Source organism: Mobula hypostoma, chromosome 27 (genome assembly GCF_963921235.1).
Source record: "Mobula hypostoma chromosome 27, sMobHyp1.1, whole genome shotgun sequence".
NCBI classification, from domain to species: domain Eukaryota; kingdom Metazoa; phylum Chordata; class Chondrichthyes; order Myliobatiformes; family Myliobatidae; genus Mobula; species Mobula hypostoma.
This window is the reverse complement of record NC_086123.1, coordinates 3,747,428-3,763,472: the sequence shown is the minus strand read 5'-3', so window position 1 is coordinate 3,763,472 and position 16,045 is coordinate 3,747,428. Positions and strand designations below refer to the sequence as shown.

General features: G+C 44.1%; 1 protein-coding gene across 6 annotated transcripts in view; it reads left to right on the top strand.

Moving 5' to 3' along the window:
- The first annotated feature begins 1,351 nt into the window (after positions 1 to 1,351).
- The window catches only part of LOC134338511 (solute carrier family 2, facilitated glucose transporter member 11-like), an 82,067-nt gene continuing 67,373 nt past the window's right edge, over positions 1,352 to 16,045 (top strand). Inside the window, exon 1 of one of the 6 annotated variants that reach the window (XM_063034384.1) lies at positions 1,352 to 1,438. Coding sequence is in view for 3 of the 6 variants with exons in the window: in XM_063034383.1 (XP_062890453.1) it covers positions 13,831 to 13,854 (24 nt within the window). In the remaining 3 variants the exon portion in view is untranslated. Of the gene's footprint in view, positions 1,439 to 13,617; positions 13,855 to 16,045 lie in introns of those variants that run through there. The other 5 variants (XM_063034382.1, XM_063034383.1, XM_063034385.1 and 2 more) reach the window with 5 other exon arrangements.

The window sequence follows — 16,045 nt, the reverse complement described above, 5'->3', positions numbered from 1 at the left end:
AACATCCTCTCCATGTCCACCCTGTCTAGGTCTTTCAATGAGATCTCCCTCATTCTTCTAAACTCCAGTAATTACAGGCTAAGAGCCATCAAATGCTCCCCATGTGTTAACTCTTTCATTCCCAGGATTATTCTCGTGAATGTCCTCTGGATTCTCTCCAATGCCAGCACATCTTTTGGGGCCCGAAATTACTCACAATACTCTATGAGCCCTTTAAAGCCTCAACATTACATCCTTGCTTTTATATTCAGCTCCCCTTGAAATAAATGCTAATATTGCATTTGCCTTCCTTGCTACTGACACAACTAGCAGGCAGGTTAACCTTTAGAGAATCCTGCATTAGGACTCCCTAATTAAGACCCGACTACACCAGTATTTCTTCTACCAAAGTGCATGACCACACACTTCCCTACACCGTATTCCATCTGCCACTTCTTCCCCATTCTCCCAATCTGTCTAAGTCCTTCTGCAGACTCCCTGTTCCCTGAACACTGACTGCCCCCCTGCCTAACCTTGTATTGTCCACAACCTTGGCAGCTTTAAAGCTTCACCGTGCTCGGCGCATGAACACATTACACATTTGGACCCAATTGCAGACAACTCTTCTGACAATCACTGACATTCTGACAATGGCAGTGCTGATAATAAAAAGCAGGATAAAGGCTGTAGAGAACAGAACAGGACTCAGAAAATCAAGAAGCAAAGTCGATTTAAGCGGAGCAAAGAAACAATGAGGGTCAGCAAACATCAGGCTCTTTGCTTCTGAGCGGTTTTCGTAACGTAAGGTAGAGAATAAATCTAGACCCTACAGTATACACATTTAATGTCTTGTTATTCTATTACCTACCATAGAATATGATAAAATTAGGTCTTTCATTTACATCTAATCTGGGCAAATCAGATTAACAGTAATAATGTGGAGGTTAAATTTATTGAGTACTTTAGAGATGGTTTCCTAAATTAGTATATTAAGGAATGAACCAGGGTTATATTAGATCTCGAAACTGTGAGAAAGGGTAATCAGTACAGTCAACGTTTTGGGCCGAGACCCTTCGTCAGGACTAACTGAAGGAAGAGCTAGTAAGAGCTCTTACTAGCTCTTCCTTCAATTAGTCCTGACGAAGGGTCTCAGCCCGAAACGTCGACTGGACCTCTTCCTAGAGATGCTGCCTGGCCTGCTGCGTTCTCCAGCAACTTTGATGTGTGTTGCTTGAATTTCCAGCATCTGCAGAATTCCTCGTGTCTACGTATTAAAGGGTAATCAGTAATCTTTTTGCTAATTGGCCCTTGGAGGTCAGTAATCATTAAATGACAGTTTTATTGAAACTGATTTAGTTTAATCAGAAATCAAGGTTTTACAAGAGGAATAGATAGAGTGGATAGCCAGTGCCTCTTCCCCAGGGCACCACTGCTCAATACAAGAGGACATGGCTTTAAGGTAAGGGGTGGGAAGTTTAAGGGGGATATTAGAGGAAGATTTTTTACTCAGAGAGTGGTTGGTGCGTGGAATGCACTGCCTGAGTCAGTGGTGGAGGCAGATACACTGGTGAAGTTTAAGAGACTACTGGACAGGTATATGGAGGAATTTAAGGTGGGGGCTTATATGGGAGGCAGAGTTTGAGGGTTAGCACAACATTGTGGGCTGAAGGGCCTGTACTGTGCTGTACTATTCTATGTTCTATGTACATCTAAGTTCAGGTATCCATGAAGTATGAGTTGTACATGATAGCATAGGAAACCGATTAAAAGCCGTAATAGGAGTTGGTACAGAAAACTCCCAAAGAATTAATACCTAGTTTATCAGAAACACATAAAAAACAGCAGGACATGTGGTCCATCTGTGATGAAGAAGAGAAATCAAAGGAAAAACCTAAAAGGAACCAGTGCATGTAAGGAATGGGAAAATTTCAGTGAAGTTAGACCAAGCAATGGATAAGAAAATGGGAAAGCAGAATGTGAGGGATATCTACTGATTAAAGATAATGCAGTTAGCATGGATATACTGTATGAAAGGGAACTAATGTTTGACAAACTGATTAGAGTTTTATGTAAATAGCGGTAAAGATAATGACAACCAGCGAACATGGTGCATTTGCTTTATCTAAAGGTCTTTAACAAGATATCACACGGGGTTAATAAATACCATTGAAGCAGATAGAATTAGCTGGTGTGGATCTGGGCTTGTTAGTGGATAGAAAACAGAGAGCAGAAATAAGTAAGATAGCTTTGGGTTGGGAGGCTGTGACCAGTGAGGTTCACAAGTGGGATACTGAGTTTGTGGATGAAATGGTTAATTGTGATCATTTACAGTGGTGAAACATGCTGCTTCCTTCTGTTTCTTATGCTGATTGTGGTCTCCAGTAGTTTTCCAGTGATACTATGTCAGACATCCCACCCTGCAAAAACTCATTTCAGGGAGGTAGCACCCCAGCCCCCCGCCCCCCGCAACCCCATATCCCCCCACCCCACCCTGTCGATCTCCAAGGGTGTATGTAATACTTTGTTTAGTGATTTTGTCTAATCTGTAAACCAAATTGGGTATATGCAGAAAATGTGACATTAAAATATGTACTTACATTATATTATCATGTTTATTCTATTACAACTTTAAGCAAGTCTACAGGGAGTTTGGCCTCATCACATAGGACATCAATAGAGTAGCTCCTTAGCAGCTAGCCAGCTAGTTTAAATAACGTTAGCTACGCTAATAAACAAATAACACCTGTTAAACTCACCTCAACCTGTTTTTTACATTTTAACCCACCATGGGCAATAGAAAAGTCACTGTTGCAAACAGTGCAGCGAGCAACACTGTCATCATTTTTGAGGTCGGCTGTAAAGCCCGCCCACAGAGAGAACTGATAGGTCTACTTAGCAGGGGTCCGCAATCGTTTTTGCACCGCAGACCAGTTTAATACTGACAATATTCTTGCGGACCGGCCGACCAGGGGCGGGGGTGTTAATCACAACCAGAATATAGGTGATAAATCAATAGTATCATAACATTTTAAGTAACGTTTGGATATTAAACACACAGCGCATATTTTCCCCGTATGAACATATAGAATCATTGCAACACACCGATATCGCTGAATCAGTGGGAGCCCTGGGCTTGTTTTCCTGCAACAAGACGGTCCTATCGAGGGGTGATGGGAGACAGCGATACTCGAAGGGGGTTCCTTATGTCCAGTCTATTCCGCAATTTAGTTTTCGTTGCATTCATTACAGAAAACTCCGCTTCACAGAGATATGTTGGAAATGGAAGCAACGTTTTCAGTGCTTTTGTGGCTATCTCAGGATATTCAGCCTTGACTTTGATCCAGAATGCCAGCAGAGATGTTATGTCAAACGTACTTTTCAGCCCACCATCATTTGCAAGCTCGAGGAGTTGATCTTTTTCCCGCGCTGACATGGGAGATTCACCGGGGACATTCACAAATGGGTCACGGACCCATTCCTTTGCACGTCTCAGGTCACTGATGACCTCACGTGCGTTAAAATTCAACAGTGCGTGACAGGGAATGAGGAAAGGTGCAGCTGACTCATACCGTTTCATATCGCCGAATCATATCATTTCCTCGTGGCCCGGTGGTTGGGAACCACTCTTAGCACGAACAGAGACCAATCAGGATGCTCTCTCTCCCTCTCAAAAAAATCTATTTCCGGGATATTGTATATAATTTCCGGGCGTCAGGGAGCCACTATCGATATGCGGGAGACTCCCGGAACTTCCGGGAGAGGTGGGATGTCTGACAAATGACGGTGGGCTGAAAAGTATGTTTGATATAACATCTCTGCTGGCATTCTGGATCAAAGTCAAGGCTGAATATCCTGAGATAGCCACGAAAGCACTGAAAACGTTGCTTCCATTTCCAACATATCTCTGCAAAGCGGAGTTTTCTGTAATGAATGCAACGAGAACGAAATTGCGGAATAGACTGGAGAAAAGGAACCCCCTTCGAGTATCGTTGTCTCCCATCACCCCTCGATAGGACCATCTTGTTGCAGGAAAACAAGCCCAGGGCTCCCACTGATTCAGCGATATTGGTGTGTTGCAATGATTCTATATGTTCATACGGGGAAAATATGCACTGTGTGTTTAATATCCAAACGTTACTTAAAATGTTATGATGCGATTGACTTACCACCTATATTCCGGTTGTGATTAACACACCCTCGCCCCCGGTCGGCCGGTCCGCAAGAATATTGTCAATATTAAACCGGTCTGCGGTGCAAAAACGATTGCGGACCCCTGCTAAGTAGACCTATCAGTTCTCTCTGTGGGCGGGCTTTACAGTCGACCTCAAAAATGATGACAGTGTTGCTCACTGCACTGTTTGCAACAGTGACTTTTCTATTGCCCATGGTGGGTTAAAATGTAAGAGACAGGTTGAGGTGAGTTTAACAGGTGTTATTTGTTTATTAGCGTAGCTAACGTTATTTAAACTAGCTGGCTGGCTACTCTATTGATGTCCTGTGTGATGAGACCAAACACCCTGTAGACTTGCTTAAAGTTGTAATAGAATAAACATGATAATATAATTACATATTTTAATGTCACATTTTCTGCATATACCCAACTTGGTTTACAGATTAGACAAAATCACTAAACAAAGTATTACATACACCCTTGGCAGTCGACCCTGGGGAGGGGGGAATATGGGGTTGCGGGGGGCAGGGGCTGCTACCTCCCTGAAATGAGTTTTTGCAGGGTGGGATGGCCGTCATTTGCAAGCTCGAGGAGTTGATCTTTTTCCTGCGCTGACATGGATGATTTGCCGGGGACATTCACCAATGGGTCACGGACCCATTCCTTTGCACGTCTCGGGTCACTGATGACCTCGCGTGTGTTAAAATTCAACAGTGCGTGACAGGGAATGAGGAAAGGTGCCGCTGACTCTTACCATTTCATATCGCCAAATCATATCATTTCCTCGTGGCCTGGTGGTTGGGAACCACTCTTAGCACAAAGAGAGACCAATCAAGATGCTCGCTCTCCCTCTCAAAAAAAATCTATTTCTGGGATATTGTATATAATTTCCTGGCATCAGGGAGCCACTATCCATATGCAGGAGACTCCCGGAACTTCCGGGAGAGGTGGGATGTCTGCTATGTTAACCCAAACTGATGGGCAGCATGCAATATAGTACTACTAGTATAGATATCATCTTGTTTATTTTAATACCCTAACTCTAGGAATTCCAAGGAGGTTAGTTCAGTAGGTGTTTAGTGGAGAAGTGATGCTCGACCTTCACTCAGTTGAACCAGATGCAGATTTTGAATTAGAACACAGAACATGGTACCTAGAAAATCTACCACAAATTACAGGCCCTTCGTCCCACAATGTTGTGCCGACCATGTAACCTACTCTAGAAGCTGTCTAGAATTTCCCTACTGCATAGCTTCTATTTTTCTAAGCTCCATGTACCTATCTAAGAGTTTCTTAAAAGATCCTATTGTATCCGCCTCTACCACCTTCACTGGCAGCACATTCCACACACCCATGACTCGCTGTGTGAAAAACTTACCTCTAACATCCTTCTTGTATCTACTTCCAAGCACCTTAAAACTGTGCCCTCTCGTATTAGCCATTTCAGCCCCGGGAAAAAGCCTCTGACTATCCACATGATCAATGCCTCTCGTCATCTTATACACCTCTATTAGGTCACCGCTCATCCTCTGTCGCTCCAAGGAGAAAAGGCCAAGTTCACTCAACCTACTCTCATAAGGCATGCTCCCCAATCCAGGCAGCGTCCTTGTAAATCTCCTCTGCAATCTCTCTATAGCATCCATGAACACAGTACTCCAAGTGGGGTCTAACTGTCTTCTATAGCGGTAACATAACCTCATGGTTCTTGAACTCAATCCCACGGTTGATGAAGGCCATCACACCATACGCCTTCTTGACAACACTGAGTTGGAGAAAGCCCAACTTTGATGGTATCAGAAATGATCTGCCAAATATGAACTGGGACAGGCTGTTCTCCAGCAAATGTGTACTTGGAAAGTGGGAGGCCTTCAAAGACAAAATTTGAATACAAACCTTGTATGTGTGTGTCAGAATAAAAGATAAAGATAACCTGCGTTTTCAGGAGATATTGAGGCCCTGGTTAAGAGGAAAAAAAAGAGGTGCATAGCAGGTATACAAGAGAAATGAGGAAAGCTAAAAGAAGGCATGGAGTTGCTCTAGCAGACAGAGTGATGGAGAATCCTAAGGATATGTTAAGAGCAAAAGGTTGGCGAGGGGCAAAATTGGACCTCTGGAAGATCAGAATGGTAACCTATGTGTGGAACCAAAACAGGTGGGGGAGATCTTAAATGCATCTGTATTTACTCAGGAGGTCAATGCGGAGTCTATAGAAGTGGGGCAAAGTGGACCCTGTACAGAATACAGAGGAGCAGGTATTTGCTATCCTGAGGCAAATCAGGGTGGATAAATCCCCAGGGTCTGACAAGGTGTTCACCCGACCCTACGGGAGGCAAGTGCAGAAATTGCAGTAGAGATGTATAGAACATCCTTAGCAACAGGAGAGGTATCGGGATTGGTGGATAGCCAATGTTGTTCTTCTGTTTAAAAGAAGTCTCTAAACAGAATCCAGGAAATTATAGGCCAGTGAGTCTGACATCAGTTATGGGAAAGTTATTGGAAAGTAGTCTAAGGGACCAGATATATAAGCATTTGGTTAGACATGGACTGATTTAAGGTAGTCAGCATGGCTTCATGCATGGTAGGTCATATCTAACTAATCTTAGAGTTTTTTTGAGGAAGTCACCAGGAAAGTGGATGAAGTCAAGGCTGTGAATGTTATCTGCATGGACTTTAGCAAGACCTTTGATAAGGTCCTGCATAGGAGGCTGGTCAAGAGGGTTCAGTTGCTCGGCATTCAGGATCAGGAAGTAAATTGGATTAGACATTGGTTTTGTGGGAGAAGTCAGAGAGTGGTAGTAGATGGTTGCCTCTCTGACTGGAGACCTGTGGCTAGCGGTCTGCCACAGGGTCAGTGCTGGGTCCATTGTTATTTGTCATCTCTATCAACAACATGGATGATAATATAGTTCACTGGATCAGTAAATTTGCAGATGACACCAAGACTGGGGGTGAAGTGGACAGTGAGGAAGGCTATCATAGTTTGCAGAGGAATATCCATTAGCTGGAAATCTGGGCTGAAAAATGGTGGATGGTATTTAATGCAGACAAGAGCCAGATTTTGGACTTTAGTAGGAGCAACTAGAGTAGCCTTACACAGTGAACGGTAGGGCACTGAGGAGTGTGGTAGAACAAAGGGGTCTGGGGATAATAATTCATTGAAAGTGCCACATTCCCTAGTAGCAGATCCAGTATCACACGCTCTCTTGTTGGGACTTCCATGTACTGACGAAGGCAACTTTCCTGAACACATTTGACAAACTCTATCCCACCTAGTCCTTTTACAGTATGGGATTCCCAGCCAATAGGTGAAAAATTAAAATCAACTACTATAAACAAGAGAAAATCTGCAGATGCTGGACATCCAAGCAAAACACACACAATGCTGGAGGAACTCAGCAGGCCAGGCAGCATCTGTGGAAGAAAATACAGTCGGTGCTTCAAGTCGAGACCTTTCGGCAGAACTGGAGGAAAAAAAGCTGAGGAGTAGATTTAAAAGGTGGGGGAGGGGAGAGAGAAATGCCAGGTGATAGGTGAAACTTGGAGGGCGAGGGATGAAGCAAAGAGTGGGGAAATTGATTGGTGAAAGAGACAGAAGGCCATGGAAGAAAGAAGGAAAGCGGGCTGGGGTGGGGGAAGGAGCACCAGGGGGAGGGGATGGGCGGGCTAGAGGACAACATGAGAGGGACAAGGGGATGGGAAATGGTGAAGATGGGCATGTAGGGCATTACCAGAAGGCTGAGAAATTGATGTTCATGCCATCGTGTTGGAGGCTACCCAAACAGAATATAAGGTGTTGTTCCTCCAAACTAAGTGTGACCTTATCCCAACAGTGGAGGAGGCCATGGATGGACATATGGGAATGGGAAGTGGAATTAAAATTGGCGGCCACTAGGGGATCCGGCTTGTTCTGGTGGGCAGGGTGTAGATGCTCAGCGAAATGGTCTCCCAATCTACGTTGGGTCTCAACGATATACAAGAGGCCACACCAGAAGCACCGAACATAGTATATGACCCCAGCGGACTCACAGGTGAAGTGTCGGCTCACCTAGGGTCCTGAATGGTAGTGAGGGAGGAGGTGTAGGGGCAGGTATAGCACTTGTCCCGCTTGCAAGGATAAGTGCCAGGAGGGAGATCAGTGGGGAGGGACAAATGGACAAGGGAGTTGTGTAGGGAACGATCCCTGTGGAAAGCAGAAAGTGGGGGGGGGGGGGCAGGGAGGGAAAGATGTGTTTGGTGGTGGGATCCAGTTGGAAATGGCGGAAGTTTCAGAGAATTATGTGCTGAACGCAGAGGCTGGTGGGTGAGGACAAGAGGAATCTTATCCCTGGTAGGGTGGCGGGAGAATGGGGTAAGAGCAGACGTGCTTGAAATGGAAAAGGGGCAGTTGAGGATGGTGTTGATGGTGGAGGAAGGGAAGCCCCTTTCTTTGAAAAAGGAGGACATATCCTTCAGTCTGGAATGAAAAACTTCATCCTGAGAGCAAATGTGGCAGAGACAGAGGAACTGAAAGAAGGGGATGGTGTTTTTACAAGTAGCAGGGTGGGACAAAGCATAGTCCAGGTAGCTGTGAGGGTCCATTGGTTTATTAGACCAATGGTGGATAAGCTGTCTCCGTAGATAGGGACAGTGAAATCGAGGAAGGGAAGGAAACTTCCTATATCAACGACTATAACAACCTTGTGTTTCTTGCAACAGTCTGTGATCTCTTTACAAATTTATTCCTCTAAATCCCTTGGACGGTTGGGTGGTCTGTAATGTCTGGTAGCCCCATTAACGTGGTCTTACCTTTCTTATTTCTCAGTTCCACTCATAACACCTTACTGGTCAAGTTCTCCAGTCAGACCTGACAGAGTATTGCCATGATATTTTCCTTGACAAGTAATATCACCCTTCCTCCTTTAATCTCTCTCGCTCTGTCATGTTCAAAACAATGGAACCCCGGAATATTGAGCTGCCAGTCCTGCCCCTCCTGCAACCAAGTCTCACTAATGGCCACAATGTCTTAATTCCAGGAGTTGATCCATGCCCTGAGTTTGTCCGCCTTTCCTATGATACCTCTTGCATTGAGATATAAGCAGCTCAGGACACTAGTCGCACCATGCTCAACCTCTTGATTCCTGACTTTGTCTGAGGTCTTAACAACATCTGTCTCCACAACCTCTCCATTAACTATTCTGGCATTCAGGTTCTCATCCCCCTGCATCTCTAGTTTAAATCCCACCGTTCAGCATTAACAAACTATATCCACGAGGATATTAGTCCCCCTCCAGTTAATTTGAAGAAAATTTTGTGTCAACCTGTACTAGGCAATTATGAATACAATTATAATGTATGCAATGACTATAACACACGATCCTTGATAACTTACACGCTCTATCACTGCTAGGCCATGTCTAACCAATCTAATAAAGTCTTTTTTGAGGAGGTTACCAGGTAAGCTGATGAAGGAAAGACAGAGAATGTTGTATACATGGACTTTAGCAAAGGCCTTTGACGAAGTCCTGCGGGAGAGGCAGGTCAAGAAGGTTCAGTTGCTTTCAATCCATCCAACATTGGCCCTGTGGGAGAAACCGGAATGTGGGATGAGATGGCTTCCTCTCTGACCGGAGGCCTGTAACTAGTCCATTGTTGTTTGTCATCTACAGTACATCAATGATCTGGATGATAGTGTGTTTGACTAGGTCAGCTAATTTGCACAAGATATCAAGACTGGGTGTATAATGGACAGCGGGGAAGACTATCAAAGCCTGCAGTGGGATCAGGACCATTTGGAAAAATGGGCTGGAAAATGGAAAATGGAATTTAATATACAGAAGCGTGAGGTGTTGCACTTTAGGAGGACAAACCAGGGTCGGTCTTATATGCTGAGCGGTAGGGCACTGAGGAGTGTGGTAGAACAAAGGAACCTGGGAATACAAATGCATAATTCCTTAAACGTTACACCACCGGTAGAGAGGGCCGTAAAGATATTTTTGGCACATTGGCGTTCATAAATCAATTTTTTGAATACAGGAGTTGGGATGTTATGTTGAAGTTGTATAAGACATTGGGGAGGACTAATTTGGAGCACTGAGTGCAGTTCTCGTCACCTACCTACAGGAAAGATTGAAAGGATACAAGTTTTTACCAGTAGCAGGGTGGGATGTAGCACAGTCCAGGTAGTTTTATAAGGACTTGAGGACCAATATTTGGAAAGCGGTGAAATGATCAGACAAAGTCAGCATGGATTTGTGAAAGGAAAATCATGTCTGACGAATCTCATAGAATTTTTTGAGGATGTAACTAGTAGAGTGGATAGGGGAGAACCAGTGGATGTGGTATATTTGGATTTTCAAAAGGCTTTTGACAAGGTCCCACACAGGAGATTAGTGTGCAAACTTAAAGCACATGGTATTGGGGGTAAGGTATTGATGTGGATGGAGAATTGGTTAGCAGACAGGAAGCAAAGAGTGGGAATAAACGGGACCTTTTCAGAATGGCAGGCAGTGACTACTGGGGTACCGCAAGGCTCAGTGCTGGGACCCCAGTTGTTTACAATATATATTAATGACTTGGATGAGGGAATTAAATGCAGCATCTCCAAGTTTGCGGATGACACGAAGCTGGGTGGCAGTGTTAGCTGTGAGGAGGATGCTAAGAGGATGCAGGGTGACTTGGATAGGTTGGGTGAGTGGGCAAATTCATGGCAGATGCAATTTAATGTGGATAAATGTGAAGTTATCCACTTTGGTGGCAAAAATAGGAAAGCAGATTATTATCTGAATGGTGGCCGATTAGGAAAAGGGGAGGTGCAACGAGACCTGGGTGTCATTATACACCAGTCATTGAAAGTGGGCATGCAGGTACAGCAGGCGGTGAAAAAGGCGAATGGTATGCTGGCATTTATAGCGAGAGGATTCGAGTACAGGAGCAGGGATGTACTACTGCAGTTGTACAAGGCCTTGGTGAGACCACACCTGGAGTATTGTGTGCAGTTTTGGTCCCCTAATCTGAGGAAAGACATCCTTGCCATAGAGGGAGTACAAAGAAGGTTCACCAGATTGATTCCTGGGATGGCAGGACTTTCATATGAAGAAAGACTGGATGAACTGGGCTTGTACTCGTTGGAATTTAGAAGATTGAGGGGGGATCTGATTGAAACGTATAAGATCCTAAAGGGATTGGACAGGCTAGATGCAGGAAGATTGTTCCCGATGTTGGGGAAGTCCAGAACGAGGGGCCACAGTTTGAGGATAGAGGGGAAGCCTTTTAGGACCGAGATTAGGAAAAACTTCTTCACACAGAGAGTGGTGAATCTGTGGAATTCTCTGCCACAGGAAACAGTTGAGGCCAGTTCATTGGCTATATTTAAGAGGGAGTTAGATATGGCCCTTGTGGCTGCGGGGGTCAGTGGGTATGGAGGGAAGGCTGGGGCAGGGTTCTGAGTTGGATGATCAGCCATGATCATAATAAATGGCGGTGCAGGCTCGAAGGGCCGAATGGCCTACTCCTGCACCTATTTTCTATGTTTCTATGTTAATATTACTGGGAAAGGTTAAATGTGTTATGTCTTTATTCCTTGGGGCATAGGAGATTGAGGGGAGATTAGATCGAGGTATACAAAATTATGAGGGACACTTCCATGGAGATTGGGTGAGACTCGAACGAGAGCTCATGGGTTAAAGGTTAAAGGTGAAATGTTTATTTAAGGGGGACCTGAATGGGAACTTGCTCACTGAGGGGATGGTGAGAGTGCGGAATGAGCTGCCAGCAGAAATGGTGAATGTGGGTTTGGTTTCAACATTTAAAAGAAGTTTGGGTAACTTTAAAAGGGCTAAACTGAGGGAACACTCACCATTTCTCAGGGGGATCAGAAGTGGAAAGAGTAAGCAATTTTAAGCTCCTGGGTGTCAGAATCTCTGCGGATCTATCCTGGGCCCAACACGTAGATGCAGCTACAAAGAAGGCACGACAGCAGCTATATTTCAATAGAAGGTTGAGGAAATTTGGTATGTCACCAAAGACGCTTGCAAATTTCTACCGATGTGTCTGGTATTGGGGAGGGGGCGCACTGCACAGGATGGAAATAAGCTGCAGAGGGCTGCAAACTCCCAGCTCCATCATGGGCTCTAGCCTTCCCAGCATCCAGGACATCTTCAAGGAGCAGTGCCTCAAAAAGTGATGTCCATCATTAACAGCCCCAGTCACCCAGGACATGCCCTCTTCTCAGTGCTACCACCAGGGAGCCTAATGGCACACACTCAACAGTTCAGGAATAGCTCCTTCCCCTCTGCCATCGGATTTCTGATTGGACATTGAACCCATGAACACTACTTAAATATATATATACTGTAATTCACAGTTTTATGTTTTTGTATTGCAATGTACTGCGGCCACATAACAACAAATCACATGACATATGCCAGTGATATTAACCTGATTCTGATTCTGACGCGTGAATGGGAGATATGTGGATGTCTACGGTCTAAATGCAGGTCAGTGAGGCTAGGCAGAATAAGAATAGTTCAGCACAGATTATTTCAGCTGAAAGGGCGGTTTCTGTGCTGTACTGCTCTCTATAACTATCCCTCGATGTAGATTCTTGCCTTTATGAAGACATTTCAAAAACCTTTCTATTCAGATGAAGTATGTGCAAACTAACAAGCTGGCTGATGGAGAATAAATCATGAATGAAAATGGTACAACTTCTTCCACAATTCAGTGTGAGTACATGCAGTGGACCTCATTGGGATGGTTGGGTGCATGGAGATTTGCAGGAGTTTGACAGTGACATTTTGCGTGCTGGCTACTGAGATGTGTAGCAGCCCCACTTTGATGCCTTCCATGGCAGTTCTGTGGGTGCGGATGAGAGGCTTCTGTTTAAATGTTCTGAAGTTGCGTCCCTTGCCCACAGATTGAAGCGTCATGAACAGTCTCTGCCCGAAATGTTGACTGTTCGTATCCCTCTATAAATGCTGCCTGACCTGCTGAGTTCCTTCGGCACTTTGTGTGTGTTGCTCAAGAATTACAGCATCTTCGGAATCTCTCGTGCCTTCATTTATACATGACCGAACTGCACAAGATCACCTGCGACGTTGCAGTACTTTCTGAGCACAATGCTGGATATGGTGATCAAATCTGAACAACCGCCTCTCTCAGACGTGAGGGTGTTTTGATCCATAGCGGACACATTTTACGTCCATCTTCCCTCTACTTTACACTCTAAAGCCAAGGCTAGGGACTCATCGTCTGGGGGAATTTAGATCAGTACGTTGACTTTGTGGCTGTGGATAGGACTTGCTGCAGTGCCGTGTCACTCTGCTGCCTCTGATACCGAGTCCGTGTGTGGGGCCAAAAATGGAACTTGAAGGCACTGGTTGTACTTGTAGAGTACTTGGATCGATTGCGACATCACACTCACCTGCGCAATGGAAGAGTCTGGTTCTTCTAAAGGTTAATGGGTATTCTTATCGCAATATGAAGAAAGTGCAACTTAGGTATTTTTAAGATAATTAACAGAGCATGAAAAGAGATTCTGGAACAATCTGCTCATGCACAGACTATATATAAGACCCATGTTGGAACTTAACGCTGGCCATCCGATCCTTCTTTTTCCCTTTGGTGCTTTCATTTAAACTTGCAGCTTTTGTAACTTTTTCCTTACCTGCAGAAATTGGGAGTGGCTTAGGATCAAAGATCTAATGGAAAATATCCTGAAGGAGCTGGTATGAACCATATTATTTTAATCATGCGTGTGTACAGATTGGGTGTTATTATTGACAATCTGTTTTGTGATTGGATGATGTTGTTTCTTCAGCAATGCTTTGATTCATGAAAATGGAGTTGCAGGGCAAACACTGGGACAATTCACCAAGCAATGCTTCTCCTGGGACTCCAGAGGTCCTCATCCAGGAGCAGGGTCCCCAGGAGGCCTGCTTTGCAAGCAGAGGGGCAACACTTTGGCAGCACAGACTCATGGACTGAATCCTTCAATATGCACTGAAAGATAAAGCTTTCACCTTCTTCTCAACTTCTTGTCGTGTTTGACTTGCTCAGTAAAGTACATGGGTACAGAAAGTCTTGGTCTCCATTGGTAATGGGCACAGACCTTCAAACACCGTCAACCATTTACGCTTAGGGAGAGATTGAAACTGTTTAACAGCAGAAGCACAACCAGGAAACCTTCTTGCTATGATGCTTAAATAGAATTATAGTTAGCTACTTTCCATTTTCTGAATACTATTTTCTTAAATCTGTATTTTTAACACACAAGATTTAGTGGAATAGAAATGGTCTTATTACAAGTTAACAGTGCAGGGAGCTGAAATTAAACTAGCTGTTGACCAGTATATTTCAGTGCAGAGAGTTTGTAATGGAGAAGTTATCAGCATGTGAACTCTAATATTTCAACTTCCTGATTGTAAGCACTTTTCTGACTTCTTTAAGATTTTATATTTTTGGATTTTGTGGTTTATTTTGTTAACTACGTCGGAGGAGATCGGGGAGAATGGAGTTATATTGCACTAGGATGCATGCAGTTCAAGAAATTGCTTACACTGTGTTGGGAAATTCTTTTTGAACAATGCAAGAGAGGAGAATAGAATGAAAGAGAGCATGTAGGATGGAGCTTACAACAAATAACGAGAAGGAGAGTGCAGGGAGAACAGAGGAACGTAGACAAAAAGGAAATGCAGGGAGGAAGACAGTTATTGGAAGTGTAGGAACAGGGACAAAGAACAAGTGAAACAATGGACTATTTGTCAGGCAAGTGGGTATATCTCTCCATTAATGTACAGACATTTTCAAGGGCTGGTTTTCAAAAGGAAAAGTGTATTGAGTAATGAAAATGAAAAAGGAATGTACAAAGACTGAGGAACTTAAAGTCAATGAAGAGAAAAATAAAACATAATAAAAAGATACATATAGCAGAAAAAAGCATACTATTCTAATGGTGAGAGATTAGGATGTCTTAACGTACGATTTTCCAAAGACTAGTAAGCAAAGGAGAAAGCTAACAGGATGTAATTGCTTATTTACTGACTTACTGCCTGTTACACCGCTGGTGTTTAGGGCAGCAGTGAAGGTCCCCCATCTCTGGTGGTGTTCAGGGCTTCTCTCATTGTGTCAGCAGCTTCCCCTCAGTTTCCACTACTGTCAATCATGCAGATCCTGGGTGCATACTGTCACACTCAGTTGCAGAAGGATTCTTCATTGTTTCTGTACCAATTTTGTTTGACCAGTCAAGGTTGTAGCCCTGATCTGACCCCCCAAACCTGGAGGACCAGTGGACCACTCCTAGTCCGACTCTAGCCTTTGACCTGTTTGGCGTGGGTGATCCTACCAACAGCCAAAGCATGAAGTCCTGACATAGCTCTGCAGATCATTAAGGCAAGCAAACCTCCAAACCATCGCAAGGTTATGGTCCTCTATAGGAGCTGCTTATTGTGGGAGGAATGATGACAAAGATAAAGAGGTTATTCTTCAGTTATATAGGTCTTGATGAGATCCTGTCCTCAGTTCTGTGTAAGGCATTGATGTCACGACTTAAGAAAGGATGTAAATGCATTGGAAGCAATTCAGAAATTCACTAGTCTAATTCAAGTCATGGACAGGAATCTTGTGAGGCATGGTTGGATGGCCAGAGCTTGTATCCTCTGGATTTCAGTAGAGAGAGAGAGAAGTGAATTAGATATTGAGTAATTTTGACAGGATGAATATAGAGAGGATGCTTCCTTTCATGGGAGAATCGAGAACTTGGGGTGGAGGTCATCTTATTTTAACAAGGGGTTGCCAAACTCAGAGAGATGAGGAGAAATTGTTTTCTCTCAGCTTTGTCAATGTTTGAAATTCTCTTCCTTGAAGAGACAGAGTTCTGGATTTTTTTAGAAGTTGGAGGGGTCAGCAGCTTGGTAATGA